At 37.5% G+C, this 16,919-nt stretch overlaps 1 protein-coding gene across 2 annotated transcripts in view; it reads left to right on the top strand.

The window, feature by feature from the left end:
* Positions 1 to 16,533, top strand: part of COLEC10 (collectin subfamily member 10) — a 57,832-nt gene extending 41,299 nt beyond the window's left edge. Inside the window, exons 4-6 of one of the 2 annotated variants that reach the window (XM_043963641.1) lie at positions 3,769 to 3,822; positions 6,960 to 7,055; positions 10,947 to 16,533. In XM_043963641.1, coding sequence (XP_043819576.1) covers positions 3,769 to 3,822; positions 6,960 to 7,055; positions 10,947 to 11,335 — 539 coding nt within the window. In that variant the 3' untranslated portion in view covers positions 11,336 to 16,533. Of the gene's footprint in view, positions 1 to 3,768; positions 3,823 to 6,929; positions 7,056 to 10,946 lie in introns of both variants that reach the window. The other variant, XM_043963555.1, reaches the window with a different exon arrangement.
* The last annotated feature ends 386 nt before the right edge of the window (positions 16,534 to 16,919 follow it).

Raw genomic sequence — 16,919 nt, 5'->3', positions numbered from 1 at the left:
AAATATAAAGTGCTTTGTTTGGTATTTAGAATTAACGGCTCCTTTTGTGTCTAGATGGCCACTGGTCAGGCATGTAATAATGGAGATTTCTTTCCAGGTGCACATTGCACTTTGTGGCTACTGAGGTCCATCTCGGCTCTCAAAATCTGTGGTTCTGCACTGTTTTCTCTTCATTCTGCCGAAACAAAACACAACCCAGGAATCCCTTATCTTCCCCTGCAAGCAGCCAATAAACTTCTCCTTTGGGGTTTATACTCCTCTGCTCTCTGTATTCCTTATTATTATTGTCTCACATAGGCTTTTCAAAGGTCTATGGTCCTTTCCTCTGTGCAACCCCACCAGGCATCAGTTTTCATCAATGGGCAATAGGACTCATTCCTTTAAAACATGCCACTGAAATTTATGAATATGTGCTGGAATGCAAAAGGATGAGGAACACTATTCTAACCCTCCCTATACTAACTTCATTTTTAATCTGTTCTTTGAAATTTATTACCATCATTTTCTCTATGGCCCTCCTAAATTTTTCATTAACTCAAATTAATCTCACCTTTCAGGGCTGACCTTAATATTGCCACTTCCCATGGCAAGGTAGCTTTCTGGACATTAATATTTCATTTTCAGAATAGGTGGGGGATGTGATTTACTACAAATAGGCACAATAGGATGGTAAAATAAATGTTATGATTTAGTGTAAATAATGCTTTCCTTACTAACTATGCTGACACTCTCTTTCTCTCTCTGTCTCTGCCTCTCTGTCTCTGTCTGTCTCTGTCTGTCTCTGTCTCTGTCTCTGTCTCTTTCTCTTTCTCTCATATAGGTCTGGGAGACCCAGTCTGGTATAAGAATGCTAGATTTGGAGAGAATTGTATGACCTATATAAGTCAAGAGGGGAAAGGAGGTGGAAAGTGAAGGGAATAAGCATTTTATATACCCTCTACTATGTCCCAGGCACTATGCCAAGTGCTTCTTACAAATATTTCCTCATTTGATTTTCACAACTCTGTGAGGTAGGTGCCATTATTACCCCATTTTTATTTGAGGAAAATGAGGCAAATAATATCTAAGTGACTTGTCCATGGTCATACAACTAATAAGTATCTGAGACTAGATTTGAACTCAGAGCTTTCTGACTCTAACCACAGCACCACCAACTTCCTCTAAAAGTCAAGAATTCCTAGGTTCAGTTCCTACCTCTGAAACTACTAGCTGTGTGAAGATGGGCAAATCATTTATCCTCTTTGAATTAATATCAGTTTTCTCATCTATAAAATGGGGAGAATAATACATATAGCAAACAAGTAATTATGAAATCCACATGAGATAATGTCTTTTCTAAACTCTAAAGTGCAATATAAATATAAATACCACCTGTTATTGTAGGTGTCCTGAATGTCACATAATCTCTCTCATCCTAGTTTTTTTTTCCAGTAAATTGGGGATAATACTGTTATTTTTCAGGGAATGTGTGAGAAAAGTGAGGGTCATAAAACCTAAGCTTGGGTTTCTGAAGATAGAGAATTGATACTGAGTTCATTATCAATCTCAGTGGGTGACTTCACAGGTTACTCTTAATCTCAGCTCTGCTTTAATTTGTCTACCAATCAAGTCAGGAAAACGTAAGAAAAATTCATTAGGGATGTCATGACTATAATCAAAACACTTATAAGGACTCAGAAAAAAGTCCCATTTGAGTTTAAGGTGCTACTTTCCAAACCCAGGTCCATTTCCTCTTCACTCATGAACTATTTGTTCACTTTCCCTCCTCTCCACTCCTATTACACTTATTATATATCCAACTCATTTTGTCATGTGATTCATCTTGTCTTCCAGGTATATTTGTCTTGTCTCCCAAATGAGTGTGTGAAAGCCTTAAAGTCAAAGGCCTCATTTATTTCTTTTGCATCCTCTGTGGCACCTAGTACAGTGCTAGACAGGCAATCCATAAATATTTTATTACATAAGTAATAAGTGAAATTTTACATAAAGAAGAGAGTATTTGAGCAAAATTAAAAGGTTATGTTTACTTAAACCCTGACCTTTGACATGGAACTCCAAAGTCCATGTCATCTTTAGTAGTATTGAAGTTAATGATAATACCTTCCTATCTTCATTGCAGAGATTAGGGGCTATAGATGTAGAATACTGTATATACTGTCAGATATAGTTAATGTGTGGTTGATATTGTTGTACTGCTTTAAAAAGATGATTTCTTAGTCTTTTTATAAGAAGAGTCACTGAGTGGGAATATTTTCAGGAAATGAATGTGATTTAAAAACAAAAGGTAAAATTTAAAATCAATAGTGTTTATGTTGACAAAGAAGTGGAAATTGAGGGGATGCCCATCAACTGAGGAATGGATGAATAAGTTGTGGCATACAAGAAATGAAAAAAGGGGGATAGTTTCAAAAGAACCTGAGAAGACCTATGTGAACTGGCACAGAATGAAATGAGCAGAACCAATAGATCATTATACACAGTAACAACATTGTAATGATTTCAACTGTGAAAAACTTAGCTACTCTGATCAATACAATAATCCAGGACCATTTCAAAGGACTCATGATGAAAAATCCCATCTAACTTCAGAGGGAGAACTGATAAACTCTAAGTGCAAATTGAAGTGTATTTTTTTCATTTTTTTTTTGCTTTTTGTGATATGACTAATATGGAAATATGTTTTGCATAATTTCACATGTATAATTGATATCATATTGTTTGCCTACTCAATGGGCAGGGTTGGGGCTGGAGGGATAAAGAGAATTTAGAACTCAAATTTTTTTAAATAAATAAATTAGAAAAAAGAAACAGTTGTGTTGAGCCCTTCGACTGTATGTTCAATATTTTTGTCTTTCATTCATTAATGACAGCTTGAATTTAACACTTACGTCTGCACAGCTCTTTATTGTTACTAAGCTTTTTTAGACATTTCAATCCATATTGAGATCAAGACTGTACTTGTGATTTCACTGATCCCAAGAATTCTCAGATGAAAACATTTCCCTCTACCAGTGCAGTCTGGTGTTTTCCCTCTAACTTAGAGTCTTAGAGAGAAAACTGGAGGTTCAGTGACTTGTTTAGAGGCACAGTGAGAATATTTCACATATGGGACTTGGACCCATAATTCCTAGTTCTAAGACCCACTCTCTATCCATTGCACTGGGGCTGTCTCTCACTCATACTAGCTCCTGAACAATCCTTTCCCAATTTACAGAGAGTAGAAATAAAGGAAAATCTAAAGATCTAAGGATATTCCTTTTCGTCAGACTGATTGCACTGGATTGGGTTCTGACATAAAATCCCAGGATGAATTTTTGTAGATCACAAAGTTAAGTCCACATCCAGCTAAACCCCAAATCTAATGAATGCACTGGTGTCATAGGGCAGGTAGAATTCTGAACTGCAAACATTCATTTGCTAACTGATCCTGGATGAAAAAGTGTTGGTCCCTTTTTAAAATCTTAACAGACCCTATAGAGTTCACACTGCCCTGAGTATTGGTATCTGATGAAATGTAAGCAGCAGAGCTACAAAGTGTCCACCAGTTCCTTCCTCATACTCTTTACACTCTATGTGTAAAACAAATAACCAAATGATTAACTGATCACATCAGGACACACCATAGTCCAGGACTGATACAAGAATACACAGCCAAGAAATTAGCTGGCTTCTTAAATATTGTCCTTTCCTTTTCTCTATTGGCTGTCTTGTGGTAATTAGGGACTACCTTGTTCACTCCATTTTGGATTTGATTTCATTTTCATGCAGGTGACAAAGGGCAGAAAGGCTTTCCTGGTACCTCAGGAGGAAAGGGCAGAGCAGGTATGTTATATTTCTCTCTCTCTCTCTTCATTGTCACCATCTTTCCGGATCCCCTCAGGTTGATACCAATAATTCATTAACAAATATGATTTTTTAAAAAGAAAAAAATCTTCATTCCCCTAAAAGTAACACTTTCCTCAGGCTGGGTCACCAAATTTTAATAAGTCAGTGTGAGAAATGAAAACTTTCCTCTTGGATCATTAGGTGATTCTCCAGGCACTGGGGAAATAGGGCAGTGCGATCTGCACCTGTCAAGTAAACTGTGAGAGAAGCTATCCCAGACACAACAGGGAAGCAGATTTGGTTATTTGGATAAAGATATCGGGGAGAAGGTGCCAAAGTATTCCAGCAGTGCTTTGCTGAATATGCCTTATATTCTCAAGGACTTTCATCCAAAGTCCTGACAGAATTTTAGGGAAGAGAGATCAGACCTGTGATTTCACTGGAATAGAGACCTTCCATTTGAAGAAATGGCTTTTTACCATTGCAGGTCAGCTTGCTCAGGTCACATACCCTGTATTTGATGGAAGTGGGATTTGAATCCAGGTCTTCCTGGCTTTCAGCCCTTCCAGCTCTTTTGCAAGCATGAATTAAAACCGGCCTAAATCCTCTTAAATAAAGCCTTTGCTTATCTTACCATTCAGAACTTTCCCACTCTTTTCCCTATTTTATTATCAATATTTTTAAGGAAAGGTATTTGTATTGCTTCATTGTAACTTCATCTTTTTTCTTCTCATGGGAGAATAATGAAAAGTTTTGCCTAAACTAAAGACAACATTTAATTATCTAGGTTACCTGGGGGCAATAATAAATGAAACTGGCAGATCATTTTAGCCAATTATTTTTGCCTCTACTTCATTAGCCCCTCTTCTCCCACCCCAAATACATTTTGTAAAAAAATCATCTAATTGAAAATCCTTCGGATAGCCAAATGTACTCATTGAAATCCCCTCAAGTTTTAGATGGTTAATGTAAAGAACATTACATTGGGAATCAGGGACTTCCACTATGAACCACCACTAGTCCAGCTGTACCAGTAACCCAGCCTGTGACCTTAAAGAAGTTATTTCACAAACACCCATTATTTACTAGCCCCTGTTATCTAAGAGAGAGCCGGGTTGTGAGGGAACAGGACAGTAGATGGGTATGTTTTGATGGGACAGATAGATGTAGAAAACAAGGTGGGGTGTGGAAGAGTGTCAAGGTCATTGAGCTAACTCAATTAGGATCACTGGTCTCCTGGAAGACAAAATAAGGGAATTTTTTCTTTTAATGAGGTGAATGGAAAAATCACAGGATCATGGAATAGAAGCAAAAAGGACCTCAGAGGACAAGTTGAACTCTGAGATCCTTCACAGCTCTAATTTTATTTTTTTATTCTACCAAGATTTCTTTCCCCTGCCTATTCCTTCTTTTTGAAGAAGTTCAACCGCTCTAATTTGACCCCATTAGCTTTACCTGAGTTATTGCTATATGGGTAGAAATTGGCCTTTTTTGGCTCTGAAAGTTTTAATATAAGTATTTATCACTTTCTCAAGTTTTAGCTTTAGCTACCTCCTTCATCTGCCTCTCCCAGCCAGATAGCACTAAGGGTGAAATACCTCAATGTAACATCACTCTCTTTCCTTTGCATTTTCAATTGCATTTTCCTAACTGCATTCTTAATGAAAACACCCAGACTAGCATATACCTATGGTGAACACTGTTGATAAAGACAAAGTAAATATTTTAAAAGCAAGATAAACAGACTTTCCCCTGTGCCTAGGAGCAAAGGTTTCAGGCTCCTGTGAGACAGAAAGGAGACACAAAAAACAAATAGCAAAGACAGATCACAGTCTGAATATTTCCCCTGACTCCACCTAAAGAGTTACACATTCTCAAGAAGAAACAGCTAACACATTGGAAGACAGAGTCAGAATCAAAAAAAAAAAAAAAAATTCTTAAGAAGTTTGAACACGGGACAGCTAGATGGCGCAGTGGATAGAGCACCAGCCCTGGAGTCAGGAGTACCTGAGTTCAAATCTGGCCTCAGACACTTAACACTTACTAGTTGTGTGACCCTGGGCAAGTCACTTAACCCCAATTGCCCCACTTAAAAAAAAAAAAAGAAGTTTGAACATTCTTATGAATTATTGGACTGAATCTTTTAAGATTACATTTCGAGGGGCAGCTGGATGGCGCAGTGGATAGAGCACCGGCCCTGGATTCAGGAGTGCCTGGGTTCAAATCCGACCTCGGACACTTGACACTTACTAGCTGTGTGACCCTGGGCAAGTCACTTAACCCCAATTGCCTTACTAAAAAAAAAAAAAAAAAGATTACATTTCGGCAAGATAAACATAATGGCCTATGCTTATGTTGAAAAAAATAAATAAATAAACCACACAAGTATAGGAAGCATAGCTAGGGAACTGAGCTAAAATAGGGAGTTCTAGTAGCTACACAAACTCAATACAAGTCATCCATGTGACATGACAGCTAAAAAAGCTGCTGTAATTGTCTGTACCTTGATAGAAACATAATGTCCAGAATGGGAAGAGTAATCCTCCATGTCCTCTCTGCTGTAGTTACACCACAAACTTAACCAAATCCAGTGGACAACAAATTTAGATGGTGAGAGGATTCATATACAAAAACTATTTTGGAAAAAAATAACAATTGGGGATACTTATATCCAAGAAGAGACGACTAAGATGGGACATGTCTTTCTTCAACTATTTGGAAGACTGACAAATGGGGGAAGGGTTTAGATTTGTTCTTTTTGGCCACACAGGATTTAAGTAAAAGTAGGGAAGAGGATTTACATTCCACATGCTGAAATATTCCTAAAAATTAGAGTTGACCAAAAATAAAATAGGCTGCCTCCAGAGGTAATGGAAGTCAGAACAGATTAAGAGAGGTAACAGTGGAAAGAATTTTGAAAGTGGAATCACCTGTTAACTACATAACAAGTAGCAAGTCATTTAACCTGAACCTCAGGTTTCTCAGCTGTAAAAGTAAATAATAATTCCTGTGGAACCTAGTTATCAGGGTTGTTGTGAAGCTTAAATAAGATAACGTTCATATGAAGCAGTTCTGCCTGAATATGTACTTTTTTCTCCTCCCAGTTTATTCACCATTCCCTGTAAATTACTCAGGTACTGTCTGTGATTGTGGAAGATATCGTAAAGTTGTTGGACAGCTGGATATTAGCGTTGCACGACTCAAGACATCCATGAAGTTTGTCAAAAATGGTGAGTGTTTTATGCACTTCTGAATGCATTTAAACTGCACCATACTTTTATTGCCTGTTTGCTATACAGGCCATAAAAATTGGAAGTAGCTTGAATACATTCAACTCAATGACTTAGTAATTAAGGAAATGTTTAGGTATCCATACTGAGGTCTTCAAAATTCTCCAGTGTCATGGTTTTGCTTTTATATCAGCAGTAGAAGTTTAAATTTTGCATGCCTCAGCAGTTTTTTTTTTGCAAAGTTGTCTCCTTCCAAAGAAATGCCCCCCAAATGAACTCTCTTTCTGTGGGTCCCAACTAAGGCTGGTTGGGTAGGAGTTCTAACAACCATTATCACTGAAATATTAGGACTCATTTCACATTTTCAGAAGATCCATTATTATACCAGTGATGTGGGGATTCCCTCCTTCAATGTACACAATGACCCTTTCATTGGTAGTTGGTTCTCGAACTGTTTTGTCCAAAATAATTTCATCAATTGATGACAAGTCCTTTGGTTCTCAATCTCAACATCACTAGGTTATTTCCTGGATGACATTCCCTTTCTCGTTCCAGACTCAAACCCTTTCCAATTTTGCTAAAAACCCGCCAGAGCTTTGGTCCACAGGAATGACATTATAAAATCCAGTGTTCTCTCCATAACATTACAAAGTATCAAAATTGTCTATTGTATGGAACTTGCAGAAAAGATATATTCAGACTTGATACTAGGAAAAAATTCCTAACAATTAGACCTATCCAAAAGTAAAATGGATTGGTAGAAAGCCTCGATGACTTCCCCTTCATACATCACCTTTTCTTTTCCCCCATCCCTTTCCACTTTCCTTTTGTGTGTTGTCTTCCAAAATGAGATTATAAGCTTCTGGAGGGCAGGGTCTGTCTTTCTTTTGTCCTGTTTGTATCCCCACTGCTTGGCACAGTTCCTGGCATATAGTAGGTGCTTAATACATGCTTATTGAATTGAAACTTAAATTTATTGACCATTTGTTGTCCAAGAATCAGTATTGGAAAGTTTGGGGAAGCTTATCACTAGAAATTTTGCCACCAGGTCATAAAATGTCTTAGTCACAGAAAAATACCAAAGTGAAAAGGGAGTCACAATCTATAACAATGATGGGACTATTCTATGTATGAACAAATGGATCCTTGGACTACTGAATTCACTTCAACAAGCATTTACTAAAATAGCTACTATGTGGAAGACACAAAAAACAGATGAAAAACTACTGACTCTCAAGGGGCTTAAGGAATTTTATCTACTGGTTGATATAACAGGTATGCAAATAAATAAATACAAAATAATTTAGAGACCACTAATAATTGGGTGATCAGAGAAAGCTTCCTGTAGGAGGTTGTCCCTTAGCTGAGCCTTGAAAGAATGAAGGATTCTAAGAGACAAAGGAAGGGAATTAATAATGTGATATAATAATGATGAAATTTCTCAGAAGTGTTAAAGTAGTGTTAATGATTGAGTAATAATGAATACTGGGGGCAGCTAGGTGGCACAGTGGAAAAAGCACCAGCCCTGGATTCAGGAGGACCTGAGTTCAAATCCGGCCTCAGACACTTAACATTTAGTAGCTGTGTGACCCTGGGCAAGTCACTTAACCCCAATTGCCTCACCAAAAAAAAAAAAAAAAGAAGAAGAAGAATGAATGAATATTGGAGTAATGAGGTTAGGGCTGGAAGCTCTGGGAAACAAAATGAAATGCTTGTCTTTACTTTTTGTCATGCTCTTTGCCTGGGTCAGACTAAATCAGATGTCATATATTTTCATCTTTGGCCTCTTTTTGGCACAGCCCCCAATTCAAGCTGGAAATATAACACAATGCTGCAAGGTAAAGACATGGTTTTAATTTGGCTCAGATATGATTCAAATAGGATGGAAGTGCATTCAGAAATAATATTCTCTAGGAAACTTAAAGTCATTAGTAATTCCACAAAAGCACTTGAGGACTATTTTCACTTGTGAAATACCCCCAATAAAACCTGATTAAAAAATCACAGTTCTCCAGAAAGGTCTGAAGAAACCTTCTGATATGTATGTACAGAGAGCTGGAGATCCAGAAATTAAGAAATTTGGGCCTGGTGCTCAACTCTAGCTGTCTGGCCTTTGGCAAGTCTCTTAAATATTTTATACCTTATTATGCCCTCCTATAAAATGGGGATAATTATTGCCTCCTTCCCTCTTCCCCCTCACCCATAGCTCCAGCTTCCAAGGTTCTTTATTAAAAGACATAACAATGGCTTCTGTTGTTCTTCAGAGTACAGTACCTCCTGACATCAAGTAAGGTGCTAACAGAGGAACTGTTAAATCTACAACCTAGTAATTGTTCCCTAGTGGACTAGAAGAATTAACGAGCTTCCTTTACATGCCTAACTTTTAAAAGAGCAAGAATTTATGAATGGAAGATAATTCAGTTCACAATGTAGTAGAATCATATTATAACAATGGTGGGCAACACCAAAACCAAAAACCCAGGATCACAACTTTGTTATAAGCTTCCAATTTGGGGGGGGGGGAAAGCTAGGTGGCACAGTAGATAAAGCACCAGGCCTGCATTCAGGAGGACCTGAGTTCAAATCCGGCCTCAGACACTTAACCCTTACTAGCTGTGTGACCCTGAGCAAGTCACTTAACCCTCATTGCCCTAAAATAAATAAATAAATAAAAATAACACTGCATAAGCTTCCAATTTTATACTAATGTTGTTGAGTAGTTTCAGTCATGTCTGACCCTTCATGCACCCATTTGGTAGTTTTCTTGGCAAGGATATTGGAGTGGTTTGCCATTTCCTTCTCCATCTTAAGTTACAGATGAGAAAACTGAGGCTAACAGGATTAAGTGACTTGCCCAGGGTCACACAGCTAGTAAGGGTCTGAGGTCAGATTTGAATTCATGAAGATGAGTCTTTCTGATTCCAAGCAAACTGCTCTATCCACTGAACCACCTAGCTGTTATAATAATAGATTGTGATAATAAGAATATCTGACACTTATATAGCACTTTAATATTTGTAATTTATACATATTACCTTATTTGATATAAAAAAGGTCATTCGAGTTCTGAATCCTATGATCCTATTATTTTGTACAATGGGGTATGACTTGGCCCATGGTGTTAATTCAATTTGTGATATAAATAGGAATTTGCCCAAGAAGTTTCCTGGTAGCCCTCTTCTTAGAATAAACTTAGAATAAAGTGATGAGAAAGGGGAAGTTGAGAGCATTTAGTTCACAGAAGAGTTGATATTATTTTTGCTTATTTGTTGCATTTTCACTTCAGATATGGATTGGCTCTGTTAAGTTGCTCTCTTCAGGAAGAACATGACCTGTTCTTCACAGACATGCTTTTATGCTTGTACTTAACTTGTGTCTTCAGGTCTTGTTGGGGGGTATAGTAGCAGCAGCAACAGCATTAGCACAAGCAGGTCAGAAAATGGCTGGGTTGAAAGAGAATAATTCTCTCTAAGTGTATGATCATGGCTTGCCTAAATCCAGATATATTCTTGTGTCTGGGTAGAAGTGGTCACCCCGTGCAATCAGTTCTGTGCCTCATTGCATTCTGTTATTTCATTCATTTGGTTTAGTCGAGCTCACTGCTCTAATGGTGGGTGGGAGGGCTCATGGCTGGAATATGGGTGAGAGGCCTCATAGCTAAAAGGCTGGATGGAAGTATTCTCAGCTAGAATGCTCAGTAGGAGAGTTAGAGGACAAGAGACCATAAAAGCGGAAGCAAAGAAGGGTTGTCTTTATTTTTTTTAATCCAATTAGAAAAGTCTGAGCTGAGCAAAATTTCCACTATAAATATTTTATTATTGTCATTAATATTGTTTGTTGTTGTTCCTTGTCAATATGAGTAATCCTGCTTGTGTTTTCTTCTCTCCAAAGTCATAGCTGGGATTAAGGAAACAGATGAAAAATTCTATTACATTGTACAAGAGGAGAAGAGCTACAGAGACTCCCTGACCCACTGCCGAATCCGTGGAGGGATGCTAGCCATGCCCAAGGATGAGAGGGCCAATCAAGTGATTGCTAAATATGTCTCAGACAGCGGCTTCTTCCGGGTGTTCATCGGGGTGAACGACCTAGAGCGGGAAGGGCAGTACGTGTTCACGGACAACACTCCACTGCAGAACTATAGCAACTGGAAGGAGGGTGAGCCCAGTGACCCCTATGGCCATGAAGACTGCGTGGAGATGCTGAGCTCTGGCCACTGGAATGACACAGAGTGCCACCTCAGCATGTACTTTGTCTGTGAATTTGTGAAAAAGAAGTGATCTTCTGATGTAACTTCCCCATGGTTGTGTTTATGACCAAACTTTTTAATAACCTTTTCCCTCAATACATTTTGATCCCCCAATTTGTAAGCAATCTCAGGTTGAAGCTTGGGATGTTCATAACCGTTCTCCTCTTTAGCACTTAAAAAAAATTATTCTTATTGAATAAAACCCTCACCAGATAGCATGGGTATCTAGGGAGGGTTTAGGCTCTTGCGTGTATACAATTTTAGGTTAGAATTTCTTTTTGAAATTTCTCTACTTTGTTCCATGCCCTAATAGGGGTCTTGGAGGAGTCCCATGGGAAATTGAGCAAATGATCAGTGAACTTCCTAGTAATGACTCACTCACACTGACTCTATTATAGTTCAGACTCTCATCACCTCTCACCCAGAATGTGGCAATAATTCCTAATTGGTCTCCCTGCTCTCACTCTTCCCTCTTCAATCCATTCTCCACACAGCTGCCAAAATGATATTCCTCCAACACAGATATAACCATATTGCTACTTTACTTTGAAGTCCCTATTATCTCTAGGATAAAGTACAAAGGTTTCAGTCCACCATTATAAGCCCCCCTACAAATTGGCTCTCACCTACCTTTCCATTCTTTTTTCTTATTATTTCCCTTCACCCACTCTTCATTGCAGATTTCATAATAACTAGTTTGACACCACATTCCATTTCCTATCTCAGTGGTTTTGCACATTCTGTCTCCTGGGTCTAGAATGAATCCTGTCTTCACCTCTATCTTAACAATCATAGTTTCCTTCAAAGCTAAATTCAGTTGCTAGGTTGGGGAAGGGGGTGGTGATAAGGAAGACAACAGATAAACAACTATGTACAAACAAGATAAATATGTGATAAATTTGAAGTAATCAATAAAATGAAGGCACTAGAATTAAGGGTGATCAGAAAAGGCTTCTGATAGGAGGTAGGATTATATTTGGCACTTGAAGGAAACCAGGAAAAGGTAAGAGTCAGAGATAAGGAGGAAGAGAATTCCTTGCATGGGTGATACCCAGTGAAAATTCCCATAGTCAAGAGATGTCATCTTCAGATCACAGAGTACTTGGGAGATTGAAGACTAGAAAGTTGGGGAGAGGGGATAGGTTATGAAGGGATTTGAAATCCTCCAAAAAGAGGATTTTATATTTGATCCTGAAGGTGATAGGGAGCCACTGCAGTTTATTGAGTAGGGGTAGGGATGACATGGTTGGACCCATACTTTTGGAAAATCACTTTGTCCCTCCTGAAATTCATGTGGCCCTTGATCCAGAGCTGGAAAGAATCATCAAAGTCATTGAGTCAATCCCTTCACTTTTCTGATGAGGAAAATTGATTTGTATTTCTTCATAAAGGGAGAATTAAGAGGCAAGCTATTCCCTCAATGGCTTTATATTCTAGTAGGAAAAATAAGAAATGCCAAAATTGAGATTTAAAGAATAGCAAACATTGGCCAAGTCCCTTCTTTTATTCCCTTAATCTAATCCCCATTGACAACAAATAAGATTTCTTGGTTTTAAACTTATGTCTATAGAGTAATGCTTATCTTCTGATACACCGCCCAGCAAATTAGAACTGCATCACAAAGATGTGTCTAGAGAGTTTGAATGTGAATTTATTGAATCTTGGGAATTATGCTTTGAACTACAAAGCAAATAAGTAAAAAGTTTTCATGTGGAATATAGACATAGAAAGTACAATAAAACTATGCCTAAATCCTTGTATTCTGCCATGTAAGCCAAGGTCTATGACATTTATACAGGCAGAATAAATGCTGGGGCAAATGGAGATACCCTATATTAAGCTTAAACCACTTAGCTGTAATTGAGAATATGACAATTGGTTATAAGATATGATTGGATAAGTGAGCTGATAAAATGGATTGCTTCCGATGTAGTGAATTTTACTTTAATGGAGGACTTAAAGCAAAATTTGGTTGACCACTTGGAATTTTTGTGTGTGGGGGGGGGTGGGGATAGGCATGGGTTTGTCTAAATGCCCTCTGAGTTCCCTTCCAAGTGTAAGAATCTATGATTCAATTTGTTTTTCTTCAGTATGATATCATCAGTGTGGACACTCTCTCAGAGTAGATCATGAATAATCCCGATGCTCCTCATGCTGTGGCAGATAACATTAACCAGGAGGAAAACTGCTGATTCTTTGATAAGCTGGTCTTCAGACAACCTAACCACAGCCTATCACTGGGCCCATCCTTGTAACTTATCCATTTAGTAGCGCCTAAACAATGTGTGAGACAAGTCTTCCAATGCCCTGGGATACTTCCCTGCTTTAATAAGATATCAGAATAGGACTACATATAAGAAAAATGCAAACATCTCTGCATCACTTTCTCTCAAGCGCCCTGGTCTCTAGGAAAGGTGGCAGCTAGACTTCAAGGCGCACATAGAGAAGTGTTATTTCTGTTCAGGGCCAGTGTACACAGGGCACGACATGATGTTTGTCTGCAACGACTATAAAATTTTCAGATTTTGCAAATCTAAATGCCACAAAAACCTGAAAAAGAAGCACAATTCTCATAAGATCAGATGGACTAAAGCCTTCCAAAAGGCAGCTAGCAAAGAATTTACAGTGGATAATTCATTTGAATTTGAAAAACGTAAAAAATGAACCTGTCAAAGAAAGATGCAAATATTATCAAGTCTTGTTGCTCCTCTATGCCAGTTTCACCAAAATGTTCTACCCCGGTGGGGAAGAAAAAAACAGAAATAAGGAGAGTTTGTAATGATTTGTTTGTAGTTACCCTCTGTTGGCTCTGAGACTCACTGCTTCCCTAAAAACTTAGAAACCATCTAGTTAATCCATTTGAATATAACTGGGGGGGGTGTTTTTTTAAATCATCATGACCATTTATTTTTCTTTTTTTTTTTTTGCGGGGCAATGGGGGTTAAGTGACTTGCCCAGGGTCACACAGCCAGTAAGTATCACCTAGCCGCCCCCCATTTATTTTTCCACAGGCTCATGTTCTTATTTCACTTTCCTGAGATTTTCCTTATAGTTATATGACAAACTTGCATGTTGTTCTTTTTTATGTTTTCCTTCCAGCTTTTGTACATTCCATTTTAATATCTAAACTCATAGGAGAGCTCCCTATGTAGATAATGTTTTTCTTTAAATACCCATACTTTTTTCTTCATCACTGTCTTTGGATGTAATTCATTTGAGTTATTTTCTAAATTCTTTAGTTAACTACACATGTGGTTTGCTTAAAATAACCTGATATGTGAAAACACAGTGAGGTAATGTGGTATAGTGGAAAGGACCCTAGCCTTTTAGTCAGAAGATATGAGCCCAATTCCCTACCCTTCCATTAACTAGGTCATGTGATATAGGCAAATCATCTAACATCTAAATCTCAAGTTTCCTCATTTGTAAACTGAGGGGGATAGATTAGATGATCCTTAGCTGTCCTACATTCTCTAAAAGTCTAGTTTTTTTTTTACAGAATCAACATTTTTAATATCCACATTTTTCTTTATGAAAATATTCAAATATGATAGAGGAATTTCCCTTACCTGAGAAACACCTATAAAAATAAAATGATAGCTCTAGTCCCTATCCCTAAGTGATATCAAGAGCTATTCCCCAATAGATAAGTGGTCAAAGACTAAGAAGAGTTCTTAAAGTAGAATAGTAAACTATTAACAGTCCTATAAATATTATTTTGAATATTAATAAGATGGGAAAATTCAGATAAAAACAAATCTGAGGTTTCATCTCACACTTAGCAAATTTGAAAAGATTACCCAAGAATGACCAGTCAATGGTAAAAAGGCTATGAGGACAATGAATGAATATAAATAAAATTATTAAGTGCCTACTATGTTCCAACAACCCCTCTGCTATGTATTGGGGATACAAATATAAGCAATAAGAATAGTGCTTGCCCTCAAGGACCTTACATTTTGATAGAGGAAGAAAACATACATAGGGAAGTCAGATAGAAGGCTGATTGGAGTCATTGGACAAATGATTGAACACTGACATGTCCTTTTTAGAAATGATGGTATTGGTTTCATTACTGTTCTCACAGCTGGAAGGGGATATATGTGGTGGCTTAGCATGGAAATACATAAACTAATACATGGGTTGTGGTGACTGTGAATCAGTCCCACCATTCTGGACAATAATCTATAATGCAAAAAGAAAATGATTAAAATGTCAAAACCCTTTAACACATATGCACTGCTTTTAGACATAAACACCCAGGAAGTCAAGGTCAAAAAGAAAGATGCCATATGGACGAAAATATTCACAGCAGCACTTTGAAGGTATGAATCTTTTAGGAGATGGCTAAACAAATTATAGGATATGAATGTAATAGAATATTGCTGCCACTACATGAAATAACAAATATGATGAATTTGAAGAAATACAGGACCTGGTGCAGAGTAAAATATGTAGAACCAAGAAAACAATTCACACAACAACCTCAACTATTTAAAAAGAAATAGAAAGTGAAATGAGTGTTATAGAACAATAATACATAATCCTGATCCTAGAGGAAAAAGATGAGGAAAAAACATATCTCCTCTATTCAATGAAAGTCTGGGGGTACACAAGGTTTAGAATGCTAAGTATGTTATAAGATGTGATTTTCATGACAGTTTATTTTGCTTAAAATTTTTTTTTCTTTTTTACAGGGAACAGACACTAGGGATACTGGGGGGTATATTCATGGGTGATTATGATATCAAAACAAGGCATCAATAATAACAAATAAAATATATGTAGGAGGAAAATAGAAGAATCACATACATACTAGTATTTAGTCAAAAATTCTATTTCATAACAAATAGGAGCATAATGAGGAATTTCAACAAAATAAAAAGTGGTAGACAATCCTATCTGGAGACCTCGGTTCAAGCCCAAGTTTTATTATTGATTAGCCATGTGACCTTGAAAAACATCAAATACTGTGTGCCTCAGTCTTCCTATCTACAGAACAGGAATTTTTGACTTGATTTCTTTTCATATCCCTTCTAGTTCAGATCTTCTATGATTCTAGAAAGAGGAATATACTCCTTGGTACCTGGAAGATACCCCTTGTTCAGACAGATTTATGGTGAACACTGATTAAATTTGGGACAGCTCATCCAGACAAACTATCCAAATCAATTCATGTTGTGCTTTTGCTGGGTGTCATCATGCTTTGTTGTACTGGCATAGTCAATAGTCAATAAACATTTATTAAGCACCTAATATGCACAGGAGGATAAAAATTTTTTAAAAAGAGTGCTTGCCCTCAAGGAGTTTATAATCTAATGGGGTAATACAAAACATTAAAAAAAGCTGTAATTAGGGGAGGGGGGACAGAATATACCCAATGGTGGAGAAATAAATCAAAGAAATCTCAAGGTATTTTAAACAGAGTAGAAATGAGTAGATTTCTGAACTGATAGACATCTCTCTTTAAATGAAGGTTTACAAGATGATGAGGTTATCCTAATAATAAGCTGCCTGGGGCATAGTGGAGTCAGAAAAATATCAGTACAGCCAGGTGAGAAATGAAGAGACATGAGCCTCATGGACAGTATAGTTAACTAAATAGCAAAAATCCC

The sequence above is a fragment of the Dromiciops gliroides genome, chromosome 1, assembly GCF_019393635.1.
Source record: "Dromiciops gliroides isolate mDroGli1 chromosome 1, mDroGli1.pri, whole genome shotgun sequence".
Lineage (NCBI taxonomy): Eukaryota > Metazoa > Chordata > Mammalia > Microbiotheria > Microbiotheriidae > Dromiciops > Dromiciops gliroides.
The sequence above is the reverse complement of the archived record's forward strand: the minus strand, read 5'-3'. Positions and strand labels throughout refer to the sequence as shown.